Below are 21,392 nucleotides of genomic sequence, written 5' to 3'. Positions count from 1 at the left end.
ATGGGAGCATACAAGGAAAACAGTGACAGCCCCCAGGGAATGGCTGGAGCTGTGTCAGGGCAGGCTCAGGTTGGATCTCAGGCAAAGGTTCTTCCCCCAGAGGCTGGTTGGGCACTGCCCAGGCTCCCCAGGGCAGTGGGCACAGCCCCAAGGCTGCCAGAGCTCAGGGAGGGTTTGGCTGATCCTCTGGGGCACAGGGGGTGACTCTTGGGGCTGGGCCTGTGCAGGGCTCAGGGTTGGACTCCGTGATCCTTGGGGGTCCCTTCCAGCTCAGCACATTCTGGGATTCTGTGAAAACCTTCCCTTGCCCTTGTTTCCTCTCATCCTTCTCTATTCCCTCCCTTTTTGCACTTTCCCTGCTCCCTGGTTCCATTTTTCGGGATGATTTCCCATTTCCTTAGCCTTAAGTAATTTCTGTAGGTTTAAGAAAGCCCAATCACAAGGGACTGAAGGAGAAAGCGTTTCCCATTTCCATGCCCTTTGAAGCTGGATCCCAGTGGGGAAGGCTCAGATGCTTTGGATTGATTTGTTTCCTCTGCTGCTGGGAATAAGTGCAGAGGTGCAGAAGCAGCAAAAGGTGTCTCTTAAGGATTTTTTTTCAGAGAGATTCAAAACATTTGAGCTCAACTGGCTTAAGGTTGAATCTATATCATGACAGGAGCCTGAGAGGGATTTTTTTTTCCCTTTAACCAAGTGTAAGAAGTAAATGGTCCATGTTTGTGGAAGAAGCCAGAGTTCTGCACAGTTATTGACTTTGTAACAACGGTGCAGCTGAAGGGTGTCCTTAGGAGCTGTCTCCTGTGTTGATATCTGTATGCCCAGCTGAACATTCCTCTCTCCAGGTCACTAAGCCCTCACACCTGATTTTATTGATCTACTGAGGAAGCTCCTATTTACTGAGCTCTTGAAGCCTTTTTTCTAGGGGTAGAGAGGAGGTGTTTCTGCAGGGTGGCTTGACTCCCTCTGGTCTTTTGTACCCACTGCTGGAGACACCAAGAGTGCAGGTTACCCCTTGTGTTGGCAGAGGGAGCCCAGGAGCACAACCCCCTGCTCTGAACATGTCTGAGTGTCCCAGAGCTGAATTTTGTTGCTGCAGAGTCATTAAACCATATCCCAAAGAAAAAAAGACCCTTCAGACAGTCCTGCTTTCAAGAATTTATCTTGTTCTTCTCAGGGAAATGGGGTTTGGATCTGGGGGAAGTCTGGACTAGTTCAGGCATGGTTTGAACAAAGCATGTCCTTCATGGCCTTGCTTTCCAGAAGGGAAGGTTTCAAGCCAGGCTTCCCAGCCTGGGGATCATGTTTTCATCCAACACAAGAAAGCCATGGAGCTGTTGGTCCATATGAGGACCACAAAGGTGCCCTGAGGGCTGGGGGACAGGCTGGAGTTACTCAGCCTGGAGGAGAGAAGGCTCTGAGGAGACTGAAGAGCACATTCCAGTACCAAAGGGAGCCTCCAAGAAAGCTGGAGAGGGACTTTTGGGGAGTGACGGGATGAGAGGGAAATGGCTTCCCCCTGCCAGAGGGCAGGGTTAGGTGGGATATTGGGAACAAATTGTATGGAGGCTACAGTGCCCAGATGCAAGTTCTGGGAGGAATTCACACTCTCTTCTGTGCTTTGCTTCAGGGCCGAGCCGGTGCTTTCCCGGATCCAGGAAAACCGGAAGAGGGTCATCCTGCCCTCCATAGACAACATCAAGCAGGACAACTTCGAGGTGCAGCGCTACGAGAACTCTGCCCACGGGTACAGCTGGGAGCTGTGGTGCATGTACATCAGCCCCCCCAAGGACTGGTGGGACGCTGGGGACCCCTCCCTGCCCATCAGGTACGTCCTGGAGCCTGGAGGAGGCTCCCTGTCCATCAGCAGTGGGATAATCCGGGAGCTGGAGGAGCCTCCGGGAAAGGTGGGGAGGGATTTTTTACAACAGCTCGAAGTGACAGGGCAAAGGGGAACAGCTTCAGCCTGACAGAGGGAAGGGTTAGGGGGGCTATTGGGAAAAAGTGCTCCGAGGGCTGGAGCCCCTCTGCTCTGGAGCCAGGCTGGGAGAGCTGGGGGGGTTCACCTGGAGAAGAGAAGGCTCCAGGGAGAGCTGAGAGCCCCTTCCAGGGCCTAAAGGGACTCCAGGAGAGCTGGAGAGGGACTTGGGACAAGGGATGGAGGGACAGGACAAGGAGGAATGGCTTGCCACTGCCAGAGGGCAGGGATAGATGGGATTTTGGGAATAAATTCTTCCCTGTGAGGGTGGGGAGGCCCTGGCACAGGTTGGGCAGAGAAGCTGTGGCTGCCCCATCCCTGGAAGTGTCCAAGGGCAGGTTGGACAGGGCTTGGAGCAACCTGGGCTAGTGGAAGGTGTCCCTGCCCATTGCAGGGAGTGGAAGGATGTGATCCTTAAGGTCCCTTCCAACCCAAACCATTCTGGGATTCCATGAAATGCAGGGAGATGAAGGGAGGAAGCCACCTTGGGGTTGGGAGAGTGTCATAACCCCTGGCAGCTCAGAGAGGCTGTGACACAGCCAGGAAGAGTTTGGGAGGGCAAAGGGATTTGGAAAAGCAAGAGCACTGGGGAAGTGTAGGAACTGTGGAGATTTGTGTAGTCTGGTGTTTTGCTGCTTCTGACAGAGGGGGTTTGCCTTAATGAGAGTGTTAAGTTTGTGCAAATCCTAAGGAATGAGGTGATTATTCCTGTGTCATGGATTGAGTGTGGATTCATGAATGCAGCACTGTGTTTTCATGAATGGGAAGTCCTGCTCCTCTCAAGGCAAATTTGGGGAAAAATGTGTCTTGGGTTGTTCTGTATCAGAAGTGCTGCTGTGACCAGCAGTGGTTTCTGACCAGCTGGATAAGATCCACCTGGATCCTAACTTGGATTGTATGGACAGGGAAAGAACAACTGCAAATGTGCAAATCCCCACCTGACTGGAATCCTGAACTAAAATATCTGTGCTTTGCTCAATGACATAATCCCTGGAAGCTGAAATCAGGTCTATTCCCATTTACCCAGAGACCTTTTTTATTCCTTTTGGCTCCTGTGTTCCAGACAGCAAATTCAGCCATCAGAGGAGGAACTGACAGTTTATTCTGGACAGGAATCAAGCCTTTGACAAATAAACAGTTACTTTAACCAAGTGCAAGCTGCTGGGGTTGTTAAAGGAGAGGCTGGGTGGCTGGGGCTGGCAGGAGGTGGGGTGTGAGGGATGTGCTGGTGGCAGCAGCTCTTTGACCCCAGTGCCCAGACTGGGGCCTCTGGAGGATCATAAAAGTGGATCATTTCTGTTGGGATGAACCTTTCTCAGCCAGTGGATGTAACAGTCAATAAAGACTTGGGAGGGAAGAACAACCTCTCTTATTGACTGAAGTGCCGCGTTTGGGAGAAACAGGAATGTCAGATGGAATGTCCCCTGTGACTGTGACACCACCCTGGAGCTTGCTGGGCTTCAAAAACCACCAAATAAAGTGCACTGAGGAAACTGGACCCCCCCAGTGTGACATTTAAATATCTGGCAGGACCTTCTGCCCCGTTGTCCTCCAAGAATGGGGGTTGAGTTTGTTTGCTGGCGCTCGGGGAGCGACCGAGGACAAGCTGTGGCAGAGCCAGCTGGGGAGGGACGGGGTTGGGTCGTGGAATTTGGTGTTTGATGGCAGAGGGGATGGGAAGGGACAGAGACAGGCAACACTGATCAGCTGGGGAGGAGGAGAAGAGCTGTGGGGAGCTGAAGGGTTGGATGAAGGGTTGGAGTGGGGAGGTCAGTGCTTAGTGCAAGGAGGGGTGGGATCTTTAGGCCGAGGCTGTGCCCCAGGCTGCCCAGAAATGAACCAGTTCACAGGTTACCTGTGAGCCAGGAGTGTAAATGGGGTCACAGGGGTGTTGGACACTCCCATGTGACTCCAGATCTGCCGACACACTTGTTTTCCTTGGTTCAGAGCTGAGAACCAGCAGGAACTACAAGCTCTGACCAAGTGCTGCCTCAGGGTTTTATCTACTGCTGTGGAAGGGAAGGGTTTGCTATGGGAGTTGTTTCTCTTGGGCAGAATGTCACAATGGGTTGTTCTGGGGCTTGTTTTATCTTTCAAAATACCTGTGGATGGTGCTAAAATGTGGACAGGACATGGAGTTGTGTGTTTCTGCATTTAAGCTGGTTGCAAACAGTCACTGCTTAGGAGCAGCTGGGAGGTGTGAGGGGTTTCTCACTCTTCTCTGAGGTTCCTGCAACCTTTCTGCACCCTCTACATCCCTTTTTGGAGACAACCTGAGGGCAGGTGATGCCCCATCGTCCCCATGTAACCCTGAGGGTCTCCCTGATGAGTTGAACCACCAGGAATTAGAGGTTGTGGAGACACCTGAGTGGCAGCAACAAGGCTGGATGTTGTGGTGTCCACTTGGACCGTGTTGAAGGCATCTGGGATGTGGATCTGTGGATGCTGCTGCTCGAGGTCACAGGGAATCAGGGCTTGGGGGCTCCAGGGAATCGGGGTGGAAGGAGCTGCCTCAGGAAAGGGCTGCTCTGAGCAACCCAGTAACCTCCCAGCCATGTTAAATAATTAAAGAGCTGACTAAAATAACCTTGTTAGCATGCGCTGGGGAGAGGGTTATGAGAAAGATAAATGGGTGGTGTCCACAACAAAAAGCTAATGAAAAATGCTGTCTCATTGCCTTACGTTGTGTAACCACATATGGCCCAGAATAAATGAGCACAGTTATTTTTTTGTCATGTAATGCAATGAAAACTCTGCACTTTATAGCAATATTTGCATGGAAGGGATACCAGTGCAGTGCTCCATGTAATTATGCATGGGATTAGAGGAAATTTGGAAATTATAGTCTACAGAGGTACATTAGTTTTTTCAGAGATGTTTTAGGATGAAAGAGTGGGAGGGAAGCAAAGCAGTTTATTCCTTATTTTTGGCTTTACTCTCTGAGTGCTTGGGGATTGTGGCAGCCCCAGGAGGAGCTCCCCTGCCCACCAGAGGTGCTCCAGCCTGTCTGTGAGCCCAGGAGGGTCAGCCCTGACCAAATATGTGGCAGCAGGACTGGAGACAGAGAGAGGGTGAATGTGTTAGGAGGCAATTTTCTCTCCTGGATAATTCACTAGATATAATTATATATCCAGGCAGAAAGAGCTGATGGCATCTAAAATATGGCCCAGTCTCAAACTGGCTCCAGGCTCCAACTTTATCCAATAATTTCCCTACAAGAAATAGCCTCTCTTAATGCCTGGGGTGGATGCTGTGTAATACCTGGAGTCTGTAATACATCCTCAGTTGGATTTTTTTCCCATTAACATTTGAAATCCTGATACACAAAGATCCCTCAGTCTTAGCACTCAGTTGGGCCTGATTTCACAGCCAGGCTTTCCTTGCCAGACTCTCTGTCCAGAAGATAAAACTGTGATTACAGGATAATGGATCATGTGTAAATTAGTTCTCCCACAAGAGGCAGACAGTGAGTGACATTTGAAATGGTCACCACACATCCTGACCTTCATCAGCCTCAGCTCTGGCAGAGCTGTTTGGTTTTCCTGGGTCAGATGGTGCCGGGGTGGGTGTGGGAATGAACCTGTGCTTCAGTTAGTACCTGGATGTGCTTTGCTGCAGGAGATGTAGCCAGGATTTATCCAGCCCTTTGTTATTAATGATATAAATTGGTCAGAGTTTGCTGAGAGTCCAGAAAACCTGTGAGTCCCCAAAAATGGAAGAAAGCTGATGCTTTCAGTGTCCTGTGGGAAATCCAAAGGAGGCCTTTGGAAATGCTGGGAAATTGCAGGTTGATGACCTGGTCTCGGGGTATCCTGGGGTGGGATCTGCTTTCTCGGCTTCTCCAGGAATGATTCATTGCCCACCTGACAGAACAGGAGCTTTTGGGGGGGGGCTTCTTGGGTTCTGGTGCAAACCCAGTGCCAGCAGTTCTTCTGCCTGACCTGCTGAGTTCCTGCTGCAGCAGGCCTGGTCAGAAAGGGGCTGTGGAGAAGTTTCTGATCTCTGGAAGATTTACAACTGGATGTGCAGGTTGTGCTTCAGCCTCTTGGTTTATAATTCTGTGGGTGAGGTGTTGGTGGCTCCGGGGGTCTTATTCAGGGAAACAATGAAATGCACTCCTACATCTGTGTCTGTTCAGGAAGCAGGGAGGGCATATTGAGCAGCCTTGGGGACGAGGGACACTTCCCTGAGCATGGAAATCGGGGTGGTCACACTTTTCTGCAGGTTCTGAATCTTGGATCTTTGCTGCTTGTCCATCACCAGTGCTGTGACCACACTGTTACCAAAATCACAGGACCTTTAAGGTTGGAAAAGCTCTCCAGGATCATCAAATCCAACTTTGAGCCAAGTACCCCCTTGTCCACTAAACCACAGAATGATTAAGGTTGGAAAAGCTCTCCAAGACCATCAAATCCAACTTTGCACCAAGTACCCCCATGGCCAATAAACCACATGGTGAGAGGCCACATCTCCTTGTTTTTTGAACCCTCCCAGGGATGGTGACTCCACCACCTCCCTGGAGAGGTTAGATGGATTCTTTACAAATTCCTGACTTTCTCTTTGTGTTTTCCACACTTGGCTGGGCAGAGCAGTGCAGTCCAAGAGGAAAAAGCGTTTCTGAATAGCTCTGTTAGTGAACAACCTCCCAGAACGTGCTGGGGCTCAAGGAGAAGTCCTCAGGTGACTTTGGAGTTGCCAAGAAGCCTCTTTCCAAGCACACCAGTGTGTGGATGCCAGCTGGGAGGGTAAATTGGATTTTGGATAGGGCTGTGCTGCAGCTGCTTTATGTGGCACTTAATCTTTACTGGTGTTGGAAAACAAAAGCTCATTTAATTAGTATTAAGATCACTGTGAGGAGCAAATGGGGTCTGAGAGTTATGGATTGTGAAAGAATAGAAAGGCTGTTGGTTTGGGGCTTTTCTAAAGATGAAAATAATTTGAATTAACCCACCGGATTCCCTGTTACCTCAGCCTCCCAAATGCTAATGAATTTGTGCTTGCAGTGTACCCTCCTCCTGGTTGTGTAAATGATGCAGAGGTTGAGAGGGGACAAACAGAGGGGTCTGAAGTTATTGGACATGACATGGGAGTGGAGAGAAGGTGCCTGATTCTGCTGCTTAAAAAAATGCTTGTGCTCGATCACAGACCTCAGATGGGGTTGAGTGTCCCACTCTGGTGCTCTGCTTTTCATTTGTGGTAAGAGCAGAGGGATTTGTGGTGATATTTCATGTTTTTTCATTTATTAATTTAGTTTCTAGTTCCAGAAACCACTAGCTATTGATTTTTCCGTGGGGTTTCCTGCAGCCATCATCCCACGATGGCATTCAAAAGCCCACAAACTCGGTGTTTTCTTTATTTTAATTAAATAAATGGTGTGTTTCTTGCCTCTTTTAGTTTAACCCCGAGGCTTCTTTCAGGCAGCTGTTACAGCCTGAGACTATTGTCCATATGGGATGTGCTTGAACTCTGAAATAACCACAGGAGTTAAAGAGCTCTTGGGAATAACCTCTACAGCCACACAAAATGATGGAAGTGGATCTCCGTGCCTGGGACAACTTTGCAGGGCACAGCAGCACATCAAACCCTCAAGAACAGGTTTTTTTAGTCAGGGTTTCTTCATCTGTTCTAGACATTTTCACCACCAGTGGGGTGCTCAGCAGGGCAGTTCAGCAGGAGGAATCCAGCATCTGGTGGCGTGTGAGGAAAAGGCAGAATTTCAGGGATTACATCCTGGGTTTCTGGTGGTTTGGTTTGAAAAAACTCTCAAACCATTTGTACAAAATGCTGAATATTTTTTTTTTATTCGTCCCTCCTGGCTTTGGCATCTGCAAACTGCAGGAAGATTCCCGTTGCAGATTCCCATTTCTGTATGGAGACAGCTGGAAATTCTCACTCTTCTGGTGTAGCTGCTTGGGAAGTCCAGGGGAAAAGTGATTTCTGGAGAAGCCAGAGGGGGGGTGATGATGATAATTTGTGTTTGGAAACCTCACCTGGTGTGTCTGGGGAGATACTGGTGTGCAGGTGTTGGATTGGAGGGGTGGGATGAGTTGGATTGGTGGGATGTGTTGGATTGGAGAGGTGGGATGAGTTGGGATGGGTTTGATTGGAGGGATGGAATGTATTGGATTGGAGGGATGGGATGTGTTGCATTGGAGGGATGGGATGAGTTGGGATGAGTTGGATTGGAGGGTGGGATGTGTTGGATTGGAGGGATGGGATGTGTTGGGATTGGAGGGATGGGATGTGTTAGGATGTGTTGGATTGGAGGGATGGGATGTGTTGGGATTGGAGGGATGGGATGTGTTGGGATGAGTTGGATTGGAGGGATGGGATGTGTTGGGATTGGAGGGATGGGATGTGTTGGGATGAGTTGGATTGGAGGGATGGGATGTGTTAGATTGGAGGGATGGGATGAGTTTGATTGGAGGGATGGGATGAGTTGGGATGTGTTGGATTGGAGGGGTGGAATGTGTTGGGATGAGTTTGATTGGAGGGGTGGGATGTGTTGGATTGGAGGGATGGGATGTGTGTGAATGTCCCAACAGCTGTTCTTTAATTTCAATCAAACCCAGAGATGAAATGATGGTACTGGGGTACTGCCCCAGCCTCTAAAGCCCCTTTCCCTGAGCAGGTCAAAGGAAGCAAAGCTCTGTGTTTACTCCAAATCTTTATTTTCCTTGAGGGCTGATTCTCCTCCATGCCCTGTTCTGGCTGCAGTTTCATGTCCAGGGCACAGAGAATGAAAGTCTCTGAAAACTTGAAAACAAATTTGTTTCCAGTAGAAGAATCATGGAATGGTTTGGGTTGGAAGGGACCTTAAAGCCCATCTCATTCCACCCCTGCCATGGGCAGGGACACCTCCCACCAGCCCAGGCTGCTCCAGGCCCCGTCCAACCTGGCCTTGTAGAAAAGAAATGGAGGGATTTCTTTTTCATCAATGTTTAGTTGATGGCAGTGTCTTGTTTGGGCTCAGAGAGGGAAGATTTAGGTCAGAATCACAACCTCAATAACTTTGTCATCCATCTCCAGATTAAATTAAAACCATCAAGTGCTTTACCAGCTTCCAAAGTACTTTGAGAAGAACATCTTCAGTTTTTTCAGTCTGGGTGTTCCTTTCAGTGGTGAGGAGTTTTTGTGATGATTTGAGGCCACACATTAAAAAAAAACCCCTTTAAATTGACTCTCTTGATTTTTATTTTAAGAGTACTGGGGAGAAGTGATCTTTAACTCTCTGCACAAAGTGACTTTCACTTGCTAATGCACTAATTTTAAGCTCTTTAACTTCATGGAGATTCCCTGTGGTGTGAGAAACCTGGATGTGTCGGGGCTCAGGTTGCTGCTGTTGGGCCTTTTTATGATGAATCCTTCATCTGGTCCTATTTAATGTCACATAATTTAGTGCAAAACGTAAAAGGAGGGTGTCTAATAATCCATGGTGGTGTCAGGATTTACAAGGTGAAGATTTTATGTCTCTGCCTGAAAGACTGTAAAGCCTCTGCTGGGGGGGCACCTGAGGTTTAAGCACGTGGAGCTGGTTGGGAGCAGCCCAGGGCATGTCCAGCTCTCTGGATTTTCCTTGGGATTGGCTGCATCCGGAAGCAGGGGTGATCCAAACCTTGCTGAAACATGGCAAGGCTCCCCCTGACCGCCAGGGTTTGGGGGAGGACCCTCCAAGCCTCGGGGTTTTCCTGTGGAGTGGAACAGAGCTTCTGGAGCAGAGGGTCAGTGCTGGGGCAGCTCTGGGTGTCCTGGCCAGTGTTGGCTTGGGAGACACAACAGAGGGACCCACGTGGGCTTGTCCTGGGCTGGTTTGGCCACGTGACCTTGAACAGGCAGTGTTTGTGCAGTTTTTGGGCAGGACACCTTGGAGCACGGGGTGGGATTTGGGTTCAGTGTCAAATAGAGGGATGTGCCCTGCCTGGGATGGAGGAGATCCATCCCTTGGATCCTGATCCTTTAGGGCAGCCTGGAGCAGACTGAGCCCCCTCACAGCCTTGAGTGGGGGCTTGTTTTCTTCAAAACAATGTGACTGTCCCACTCTGCTCTCTGTGAGCAGGGACAGCAGCCAGGGAATGGCTGGAGCTGTGTCAGGGCAGGCTCAGGTTGGATCTCAGGCAAAGGTTCTTCCCCCAGAGGCTGGTTGGGCACTGCTCAGGCTCCCCAGGGCAGTGGGCACAGCCCCAAGGCTGCCAGAGCTCAGGGAGGGTTTGGCTGATCCTCTGGGGCACAGGGGGTGACTCTTGGGGCTGGGCCTGTGCAGGGCTCAGGGTTGGACTCCAGGATCCTTGGGGGTCCCTCCCAACCCAGGATATTCTATGACTGTAATTCTGTAAACCCACCACTCTTTGCCAAATCCAAGGTGTTATTCCAAGTAAAACTTTAAGTCCTCCTTTGAGCACCACTCAAAGGAGCTTCTTCCTGAAGAGCATTAAAGAGTGGACAATGGATATTGAGCTTGTCCCTTCAGGAGGAGACCACAGGGTGAAGGGAGCAAATTCTCCTTCCTGAAGGGAGCCATAATTTATAGAAATGGATTATATACCATAATATATTGGTAATATAATCCATTTCTATAAAGAAAACCACACTGGTCACACTGGAACCATTTCTTTATGTTTTTAAATCTTTGCATAAGAGAATTATTTTGATTAAAGGAAAAAAAATCATGCTCCTGCTTTTTAAAAAAAATACACTGACAGAACCTTTAATCTGAGCCCAAGTCACAAAACCAGCCAGAGTTGTTTTAGAAAAGGAAAGAGTAAACAGGATTTGGCCATTAATTTGTGAAGGGTTTTGATTTTTCAGAGGCATTAAAGAGACAGAAAAGATGGGTGTTGAATTATTTAACAATTGCTTGGAAAATTAAGCTTCAGAGAGCCTGTTTGCACTGAAATAATCTTATTAATGAAAACAAAACAATCTGGGGCAACACCAATATACGGAGCTGGTACCCTGCTGCCTGAAGTGTTTCAGAGTGGGCCATGAAGTGATTTTGGAAGTCAGAGCCCAGCAGAGCCTTCCCTGTGGTCTGTTCACACTTGCCCAGGAGGAAGCTGCTGCTGGTGGGTTAATACAAATGTATTTTCTCTCTAAATTCAAAGCAGAGGGGAAAAAAATACACCAGAAGGAGTTGGGGGAATTTGGCTTTTTGATTTTTTTTTCCCTTTGGCAGATGGCATTTAAGTGATTTATTGGCCACAGCCAATCTATTCTCATCAGAAAGCAAGTATTTAATGACTTTGAGGTGGGTTTTCAAAACAAAGGAGTGATAATGGAGCCGATTGTCCTCGGTGACAAACTAAAACAGCCCTCATCAAACAGACTTTAAAGAGTGTTTGAGAGCCAGTGCTGAGGGCTGTGATTTCCTTTCATGTGCACTTTAATTCACTGTCCTTTGCAGCCAGTGGTGCATAAATAGGCAGAGATTAAATTAAAGGAAAAATAGATCCTTGTTATCATCCTCGTGGGCTGGAGCAATAAGTGATGCTCTGGGAGCTCCCAGCTGGCTCTGCCCTGGAGCACGGGAGGCTTTTACAAACCATCCCACTCTGTCCCTGCCCAGAACCCCGAGTCGATGCTCTGTGCTGGATGTCTGAGTGAAATCTTGTCGAGGTTACACCTCAAAATGCTCTGCTGGTGTTTGTAACACGTGTACACACAGGTGGGAGCAGCCAGAGCCACCCCTCCTCATCCCGGGGCTCCAGGGCAAAAGAAGTTTGGAAATCTGCAAGTGGAAAAAGCTGAGGAAGGGCAGTTTCCACATTCCTGATGGTCTGTGAGACACCCCCACCTGCAGAGCTGCCTCCAGAGCAGATCCAGAGGAGGCCACGGAGATGCTCCGAGGGCTGGAACCCCTCTGCTCTGGAGCCAGGCTGGGAGAGCTGGGGGGGTTCACCTGGAGAAGAGAAGGCTCCAGGGAGAGCTGAGAGCCCCTTCCAGGGCCTAAAGGGGCTCCAGGAGAGCTGGAGAGGGACTTGGGACAAGGGATGGAGGGACAGGACAAGGGGAATGGCTTCCCACTGCCAGAGAATGGGTTTAGATTGGATATTGGGAAGGAATTGTTGGCTGTGAGGGTGGGGAGGCCCTGGCACAGGTTGCCCAGAGAAGCTGTGGCTGCCCCATCCCTGGAAGTGTCCAAGGCCGGGTTGGATGGGGCTTAGAGCAACCTGGGCTGGTGGAAGGTGTCCCTGCCCCTGGCAGGGGGTGGAACGAGATCATCTTTAAGTCCCTTCCAACCCAACCCACTCTGGGATTCTGTGATCTCTGGGGGTGCCCCCACCCTGCCCCCACCTCCTGGTGTTTGGAAGAAAACTCGGTGTATCAAAAAGTTGATATTTGCTGCTTTCTGTGCCCAGACTGGCCCTTGTACAGCCCTCGGTGGAGTTACATGAGCTGGGCCCCTTCCCAGGACAGCCTGAGGGCTGGCAGGAATTGGCAGTGCCCAGGAATTGTTGGCATTCATATGGAAATGAAGACACACAGGAACATGTTTTAGTTTCATTTTTTTGAGGCTCCAGAATGCAGCTCTTGTCAGTGCCTCTGCAGGATGGTACCTGGGGCCTGGCTCTGCCCGTGGGGGGAGAGGCTGCCTACCCAAAAATCCCCATTTGTGGGAGCTTTGCAGGTGAGCTGCTGGTCCTAAAGGGGGAACATCAGCCCTGCTGATCCTGCAGGGTTTGCTGAGGTGCTGGGTCACCTCTGCTCACACTTCCCTCACCACAAGCTCCAGAGCTTTGGCTCGTGTTGTGAATCCTGCCTGCAGAGAGGATGGGGTGGGGAGGAGTCCTCGCAGCTCAGTGAGATTTTTGAGGTCTCCAAGTCAAAACCTGCTGTGCTTCCAGTCCCAAGAGGAGCTGGGCAGAGCAAAAACCTGTTCCAGGGAACCCCGAGGCTGGATCTGTGCTGTGATGGGAAGGCTGGTGGTTCTCTGCAGGGCCCCGTGGTGGTGAATGAACCCCTTTGCTCAGGTCCCAGGTGCCTTAGAGCTGCTCTGCTCCTCACAACACCAGCAGGTCCCTGCTAAGGAGGTTCTTCTCAGCTTGCCCTGACCAGTGCTCACTTTGCTCTGATTAATGCCAGGGCAGACTCACCTTTCTGGGGGGAGAAGGATCTGCCTCAAGCCTGAGGCAGCAAAGGAATCATGTGTCTGTAGGGAGGGCTGAGGCTGGATTTGCACCAGGCTTTCTGTGCTGTGGGCAGCCTTGCAGCCCATCCCCTCCTTCTTTAGTCCTGGCTTTAAATTTGGAGGTGTTTGGGCAGTAGGACTGGTCTCTGTTCAGCCAGCACAGCCCCGAGCACCGGCTGATAGTGTGACATCCTTCCCCTTCCTTACCCTTTCTGCACTCTCTGTGCTTTCCCTTTCAGGAAAAAAAATATATCTTGGGAGGGGGATAAAATAGACATGAAATATTTAGGTGAACAGATGTCAGTGGCTTTGCCTCAGAGTTTGTAGTTGGAGCAAACTGGGCTGAATGGGAGAACTGGGCACCTCCTGATTGCCTTCTCACACTCCCTGTTTAATGTTGCTTCCTGTCAAGTCCAGCTCTGGGAGAGTAAAGCAGCTGACAGGTTTCCCAGTGGAAATTCTCCACAATTGGGATTTAATGTCCACAGGATCTCACGTTTCGGGCTTCTTTTTTAAGGGAAAAAAGTTATTTTTTTTTCCCTTTTGCAATGGCAGAAATGTTTCTTTAGGTGTGGGAAGTCTGCTAAGGCAAGGGAGCCAAGGAGCAGCATCAGGAATTTCTCATGGTCTGAACTTCGTGCAGGCAGGACTAAAGAGCTGAAGAACTGCAGGGTTTTGAAACTGTGGCACTTTCAGTCCTGAGCGAGCCTGTAGTTGAACCATTAAACATGTCAAGAACATTTGTGGCCAAAAAAGAGGCAGAAGCAAAGGCTGGCACTGAGGAAAGGCTGCAGATTGATGTGTTTTGCTCCTAGTCTGGAGGGAATTGGGAAGCTTCCTGGTGCTCAGTGGAAGAGACAATAAGGCAGATTTTGATATGAGGCTGTTCAGAGGGAGGAACTGATGCAGCAAACGGGGTGTGTTAAAAGCTGTGCTGAAGGCTCAAAAGTTTGGTCGTAGGAGGTGTTTGTTATATTGGCTTGAAAAGCAGGTGTTAATTCGGTGTAAGATGGAGGATGAGGTGGCTGAGAGTTCTTAGAATCCCAGAATGGTTTGGGTTGGAAGAGACCTTAAAGCTCATCCCATCCCACCCCCTGCCATGGGCAGGGACACCTTCCACTAGCCCAGGTTGCTCCAACCTGGCCTTGGACACTTCCAGGGAAGGGGCAGCCACAGCTTCTCTGGGCAACCTGTGCCAGGGCCTCCCCACCCTCACAGCCAGGAATTCCTTCCTGATATCCTACCCAAATTTCCCCTCTTTCAGTTTAAACCTGTAACCCCTTGTCCTGGCTCTGCAGTTCCTGATGAAGGTCCCTCTCTGGTTTCCTTGTAGCCCCTTTAGATTCTGGGAGGTTCTGAGGGGTCTCCACACAACCTTCTCCAGGCTGAACATTCCCAGCTCTCCCAGCCTGTCTCCATAGGGGAGCTCTTCCAGTCCCCTCATTAACTTCTTGCTGTGCTTCCCTGAGGATTTCTCTCTTGTCTCTGCACAACTGTGACTTTCCCAGGGACTTGGGATGTCTCAGTGCATTCCCTGCTTTTTTTTGGTGAAGGAAAGAGACATGAACACTTACTAACCAGTGTATCAGCCCAGTGTTTGGCTTATCTCTTGCCTTCAGTTGACAGCTGTGTGAGAATCATCTCCAAGCAGGCTGGGAATAAATAAACCCCACGAGCCCTGGGTTTTGTATTTTCTCTGCATCCACAGGCAGCTGCACTTGTGTGGGGGCAGCCGTGGGTTTGTCACCATTTCTGAGAGGGAGAACATCTAAAAATCTGCTTTTCTTTTAGATGACAAGGTTTGCTGAAGGTATTTCACCTTCCCCAGAGTGAATTTCAGAACATGTACATGATATTTTGGTTTCTTTGTGTCGCAGAGCTCTTTGTCCATTGGTCAGCAAATGTAACGTGTCCACTAGAATATTCCTGCTGGAAGAAAATGGGGTTGGAAGGAGAGAGAAGCACACAAATGCAGTATGAAGGATGGGGAACTGAGCTGTGGCTGAAGGATGCTCCAAAAATAAAGTGGGAAGTGGAAGGATGGGAGAGATTGCAGTTACTTGTGGAGCAGGAACAGGGGGAAGCAGATGGTGGGTTGTTCCAGCTGATTTTGGGATGGGGATTTGCAGTTCTTGCCAGGGAAAATCACTTGGGATTTCATGAAGCTGAGTACACGAAAGGATTCCTGGTTTTTCTGGGCTGTGGCTCCAGGCTGTGGCCTCTCCACATCTTCCACCCAGGGGGCTCTTCACAGTGCACACGGTGAAATATTCTTGGTTGGGATTTCCAGGGAGGCCTTGCCATAAACCCAGGAGCTTTGCAGGCCTGTGAGTTGTCAGGGCTGTGCAGCACAGGCACATTTTCCATTTCAGCAAGGGAGACAATGTAGCATCATTCCTTTTTTCCCAGCCAACAGTGTTTCTCTTGGCTAAGTTGGCCATAAATCAGCACTAATTCCCTGCGTGCCTCGAGAAGTGGGTTCATTTCAGCTGTGAGGGAGCGTTTGCTTTTCATACAGTAGTTTCTTTTTAAGCTTTTGTGAAGTAGACTTTAATCTAGAAATAAATCATCAGAGCATTACTAAATTAAAAATAAGTACAAAAGCAGACAGTGCTGCCAAGCGAAGGTTAAACTTGGAGCAGGAGATCAGATTAGAGTTTCATCAGTCTTTCCTCCCACTCTTTGCTTAATTTGGTACTTAAACGAACTTAATAACCATTTCAAAGATATGTACACCCAGCTGCTTTGGAGAGCAGTCTCCTGGTCCTCATGTTCTTATTTTGGGTCACATGCATCATTGCACTAATGTGCTATAACTGTACTTCTCGATGCCACAATTTATTTGGATGCAGAAGAATTACACTTGCTCGGAGCAGAGATTAGCATCAAGTTTACCTCTCTTCCCTGTAAAGCAGAAGGAAGAAAAGAAGCATTTTCAGTGCCCTGGCAGGGTTTTGGTTGCCTTTGTTTGCTCTCAGACCTATCCCCTGGCTCACATTTAAAGAGTGTGGAAGTGGCAGGAGGAAAACTCCCCCCCACCAGCAGGGAACTGGGCACTTCCCAGGCACAAGGGACAGGGTGGCAGAGTCTAAAGGGGCTTGCTGAGCTACTGGGTAAAAATCTGTCCAGGAGGTGTGAGGGTGGGGAGGCCCTGGCACAGAGAAGCTGTGGCTGCCCCTGGATCCCTGGAAGTGTCCAAGACCAGGCTGGATGGGGTTTGGAGCAACCTGGGCTAGTGGAAGGTGTCCCTGCCCGTGGCAGGGGTGGCACTGGGTGGGCTTTAAGGTCCCTTCCAACCCAAACCATTCCCTGGTCTCTGTTTCGTTCCTCACCATCAGTCTGAGACCCCAGAGCTGGTTTTTGAGCAGTGTTTCCCAACCGTGTTGTCCCTTTCAGAGTCTCATCCTTAATTCCTCCACGCCTCCATTCCCAGCACTCCAATGAGTGGGATGAGATTTTCTCCCCACTTTTCCTCTTTATTTCACTGGAGGTGCAATGTGGCAAAATCCACGGGCATGCTGTGAACTGTAAGAACTAAAAGGACCCTTTCAGTGGTGCTGAGTGTGATCCATGGCAGAGAACTTTGCTGAGTCCTGGCCGCTGTTTGCAGCGATTCCCACACAGGTCTTTTTGCTCTTTGTTTGCTGCAATCTCCATCAGTTGTCTGGTTGCCATTGCCAAACAAATGAGATGATAATTAGCAGAGCAACATCAGAGGAAGTTGATTTTCCGTCTGTAATAAGGATGATGGTAATTCAACATGCATGACCTCATTGGATTGAATAGGAATCAATTAAAATTAAAGCTTGTTGGGAATTCTTTTTCTCCTGTGAAATTTTTCAGGGAAAGCAAGAACAATCTAACAAGTCCCAGTGAAAGGAAATTGGGCTGATTTGTACCCTCAGTATTAAAAAATGAAGAAGTTGTGAGATTTTTCGGGGGTGGAATATTTTATGGTCCCTCCCCCACCCTGCCCCAGGCTCGTGTAAATGCCCATTTGAGGAAGTTTTTCATCTGGAAAAAGAAAGTTCAAAACTTTCCAGATGTTTCTAACACTGTTTAGCAAAACTCAGATCAAATGTGGAAATGCTTCCTGAATTTGTGTCCACAGGCTCCATGGCCAACAGGGCGCATAAATTAGTTTTCTAACACGTCTTAATTTCCTGTGCATGAGTGAACATTGCACTGGAGCAGCTGATTTTAAAGGAAAATGATTTATTAAAGGCAAATTGTAGAGATGAAACAACAGAGGAGTTCAAGTTGGAAGCCCAGAAAGGAGCTGGTGATGCTTCACCCTCAGCCCGAGTGGTGGGACCTGAGAGGCTCCTCTGGAGTTCAGGTGGGAAAGCGTTGGGTTAAATTCCTTCTTTTGGCCATTTTTTCCAAAATGAAGCTTTGCTGGTGCTGTAGCAGTTGCCTTTTAGAGAGGTGGGAGACCTCTGAACCCTCAGGCTGCTGCAGTGCAGAGCAGGGACCTGAAGAATGGGAAACCAAAGCTTGGGTAGTCCCAGGTCCACGTTCCACATTTTGGGATGTGCTTCCAGCCTTTGGTTGGAGCCCTTCTAATCTGTGTGGAGCAAGATCCACTCCCAGGGATGTTCTGGATTCAGCTGCTGCTTTGCATTGCCCTGGTTAAACGTCCTGAGGACACTCAGTGTGTTTTCCCTGGGATGGTGTTCTCCTTTGGGAATGGCCATGGAGGACATGGCCTCCAGCTGTGCCAGGGGAGGGTCAGGTTGGACATCAGGAGGAATTTCCTCATGGAAAGGGTGGTCAGGCACTGGAAAGGGCTGCCCAGGGAGGTTTGGAGTCCCCACCCCTGGAGGTGTCCAAGGAAGGACTGGAGGTGGCACTCAGAGCTCTGGGCTGGGGGAAAGGGTGGGCATCGGGCACAGGGTGGACTTGGTGATCTCAGAGGTCTTTTTCAACCTCAGTGGTTCTGTGATTCCGGTTGGAAAGGACCCACAAAGATCCTCTAGTCCAAGCCCTGACCCTGCACAGGACAACCTCAAAATCCCACCATGTCCCTGAGGGTGTTGTCCAAACCCTCCCTGAGCTCTGGTAGATTTGCTCCTCAGAGCCAAGCCCTGAACTCTTCTTCATTCCAAGCCCCAAATCACAAGAGTTTGCTCTGAGGAAGATAAATAAATAAATAAATAAATAAATAAATAAATAAATAAATAAAATGATGGTTTCTTTTCCCTCTGCTTGTACACAGCAAGCAGGATAATGCAAGAAAGACAAGGTGGGGATTGGGCACAGGGTGGGCTCCGTGGTCTGGGAGAGCTTTTCCAGCCTCGAGGATTCTCTGATTTGCTCATCCTGCCCCCAGTCAAGTGAAAGCAAATGCTGAAATCCTTCTTTTTTCTGCTCTTTGGAAAGAGTTTTGTCTCTTGACCGTCCCCAGTAACTGGTATTTTGGGGTGTGTGATGTTGTGTGTGTGTGCTGGGAGGTAATGGCTTAAATTCTCCACGTGGCCCCTTGTGCTGGCTGGGGTTTGGCATTTTTCTGAGCCTGTGCTGGGGACATCTGGGATTCAGATTCTCAGATTGCCCCACATCTGATAAATAACACACCACAACGTCGTGCCTGTGGCTGACAGTCCCAGCCATGTGTCTTGTCTCACCCAACAAAGTGGGACAAAAAAGTGCTTTTTTTGTTTTAATACATCAATTTAAAAGTCCATGTTTTCCAGAGGGATTTTTTCATTTGGCACTAGCATCCTTGTGAACGTTTCTGAGGAGAGATTTCCAACAACATCAAAGAAATAACATCTCTTAGACTGGCAAATCCTGGGTTTATTTAATTTTCACCTTTGCCTCGTTTAGGCTTCATTTCTGCAAGATGGGACAGTTCTACCCGAGCATGATGGGTTTATTTTCTGTGATATTTATAGACCTGGCTAAAAAGGCAGGCAGTGTTATCCACAGGCACCAGCTGGAAGGGGTTACTGGGGCTGCAGGACTCCCCCCAGCTGAGTTCAGATGGAGGCAGCACAAAGCCCTCAATCACTCTGGGTTTGGAGCTTTCCTGCTGACTTTCCATGTGCCAACCCTCCCCCTCCAGCTTTCTTCTCTCATTTGGCCATGAAGCTGCACAGAAGGCAGCTCTTGCCAGTGGTTTCCAACAGGGAAGAACATGGCCAAGTTTCCTTTAGGGAATTTCTTCCCAGTGGTTTTTCTCTGGCGCTGCTCGAGTTGTTCCTGTAAAAACCTGGATGGATGCAGTGGGGCTGTGTGGGGGCTCACTGCATAGAATATCCTGAGCTGGAAGGGACCCGCAAGGATCATCAAGTCCAACTCCTGGCCCTGCTGACCCCAAAAACCCCACCATGTCCCTCAGAGCGTTGTCCAAACTGTGCTGTTTTCACAGCTACTGCACAGGTTTTTTGGGAAAAAAGGTGAATGAGGACTGAAGAGGGTATTTTACTGGCTATCAGGTGGATCTCTTAGTGATATATGTGGAAGAGGGATTTATCCATCATTCCCTGGGGGCTCAGTCCCTGCTGCCATCCCATGGCTGTGGAGCAGGGTCCTTCTGCCTGGTCCAGGGGGAATTCTTGGTGGGATCAGCGCAGCTTCCACGTGGTTCCTCAGGAAAAAAGGCATCTTTTGGTTATGCCAGTCCATGTGCTGTTGACTCCTGTTGTGCTCAGGGCAGTGGGGGAATAGCCCAGCTGGGTTCTGCCATCCTGTGGGACCTGCTGGGTGTCTCCTTTTGGTGGCCTCTGGGCTGGAAAGGACCAGAGCTGACTCACCAGGAGAATATGTGCTGTGCTGGGGGTTAAGAGAGGGGGAACTACAGGATCCCAGGATGGGTCAGGCTGGAAGGGACCACAGAGGGTCACTGGTGCCACCTCCCTGCTCAGGCAGGGCCAGCCCAGAGCACAGGGCACAGGATTGTGTCCAGAGGGCTCTGGAATATCCCCAGGGAGGAGACTCCAGCCCCTCCCTGGGCAACCTGTTCAGAGCTGGGTCACTGCCCAGGGAAGAAGTTCTTCCTCCTGTCCAGCCGGAGCTTCCTGGGCATCAGTTCCTGCCCGTTCCTCCTGTGCCATTGCTCACAAACTGCACAAACCTTGCTGCAGGGGCTGCAGAGGCAGCGGGTGTGGTGCCCCACGGGGTGTGTGGATCATCACAGGCCTTTCTTCTTGGAAGAGGAAGTTAAACATGTACATTTGAAGCGGGTTTTTATAAAACATAATGACTTTCATTGGACTTGAGAGCCACGTTGGGTTGGAGGCAGCAGCAGATCAAAGGAAGAGGTTTAACATCAGGACCCCGTGCTGTTCATTAGGACAAATCTTGGAAAGAAGTTCTCTCTTCTGCCTCTTAATTACACCATCAATGCCAGGACCAAAAAGCAGGATGCAAGTGGCTGCTGCTGCCCAAGATGCCATTATAATTAGAGTAGTCCCTGAACCTCATCCAGACTTACAGTGTAGTATCAATTCAGGTTAAATTGGGAAACTGAGCAGAAAATTGCTGTCTGGTGTTTGGAGTGGTTTTTGCATCTTAACATTATCTGATACTGTATCATTATGCACTGCTGCAAAATGCCAGAGCCCTGCCAGTAATGACACCGGGATGTAAGAGCAGGAAACAGTGAGAGAGATTTAATTCCTTCTGCAGTTTCGTGAAATAAAGTCAACTCAGGTACACACTTGTTCAGATTAAATATAATGATCCGCGTCCGCAGCCCAGCTCTGCCGGGAATGCACATCCATAGGTCGAGGGGAGGGGGGGGGAGAGTTGCCATGGAAATCCAAGCAATGTCATAGTTGCAGCTCGTTGCAAATGGCTCATGTGTCATGGCTCATTTTCCAGAAGAAGCGGAGAAAAGCGGGAATGAAGGGAAAATGTCGACACGTTTGCAGCGAGGCGCGGCTGGGACTGCGCTGGGAGAGCTCCATGGGCTGCCAGTCGGAAGGACTTTGTGGGGAGAAGGAGGCCCAAAGTACAGCTGGGACAGAGCGTGGCTGCTTCCCTGGCCTGCAGGATCCCTTCTCCAGCCTCCCCAGCAGCTGGAACACCCCTGGGCTGGCCGGGCTTCCCCTTCCTCCTGGAGAACCTGGCTCTGCACAGCAGCTTTCCCTCAGGCTGCTCCTTCCAACCCTTTGCAGCCCAATCCTTGCAAGGTGCCTGTTCCTTTCCAAGTTCCTTGCTGTCTGCCAAATGATCCAGAGTTATTGTTTGATCTAATCCTTTAATTGAGAATTAAATTGCTCTCTGTTGTGTGGAATAACACATCCCTTGCTTTAAAATTGGATGAAGCACTCAAAGGGATTTTTT

General features: G+C 49.5%; 1 protein-coding gene across 1 annotated transcript in view; it reads left to right on the top strand.

Moving 5' to 3' along the window:
• Window positions 1-21,392, top strand: part of GALNT17 (polypeptide N-acetylgalactosaminyltransferase 17) — a 217,027-nt gene that overhangs the window by 89,636 nt on the left and 105,999 nt on the right. Inside the window, exon 5 of the mRNA XM_027732398.2 lies at window positions 1,628-1,825. Coding sequence (XP_027588199.2) covers window positions 1,628-1,825 — 198 coding nt within the window. The remainder of the gene's footprint in view (window positions 1-1,627; window positions 1,826-21,392) is intronic.

Source organism: Pipra filicauda, unplaced genomic scaffold (assembly GCF_003945595.2).
Source record: "Pipra filicauda isolate LSUMZ 115617 unplaced genomic scaffold, ASM394559v2 scaffold382_size682953_pilon, whole genome shotgun sequence".
Taxonomy (NCBI): domain Eukaryota; kingdom Metazoa; phylum Chordata; class Aves; order Passeriformes; family Pipridae; genus Pipra; species Pipra filicauda.
Note: the sequence above shows the minus strand (reverse complement) of the source record. Positions and strands in the feature narration are given on the sequence as shown.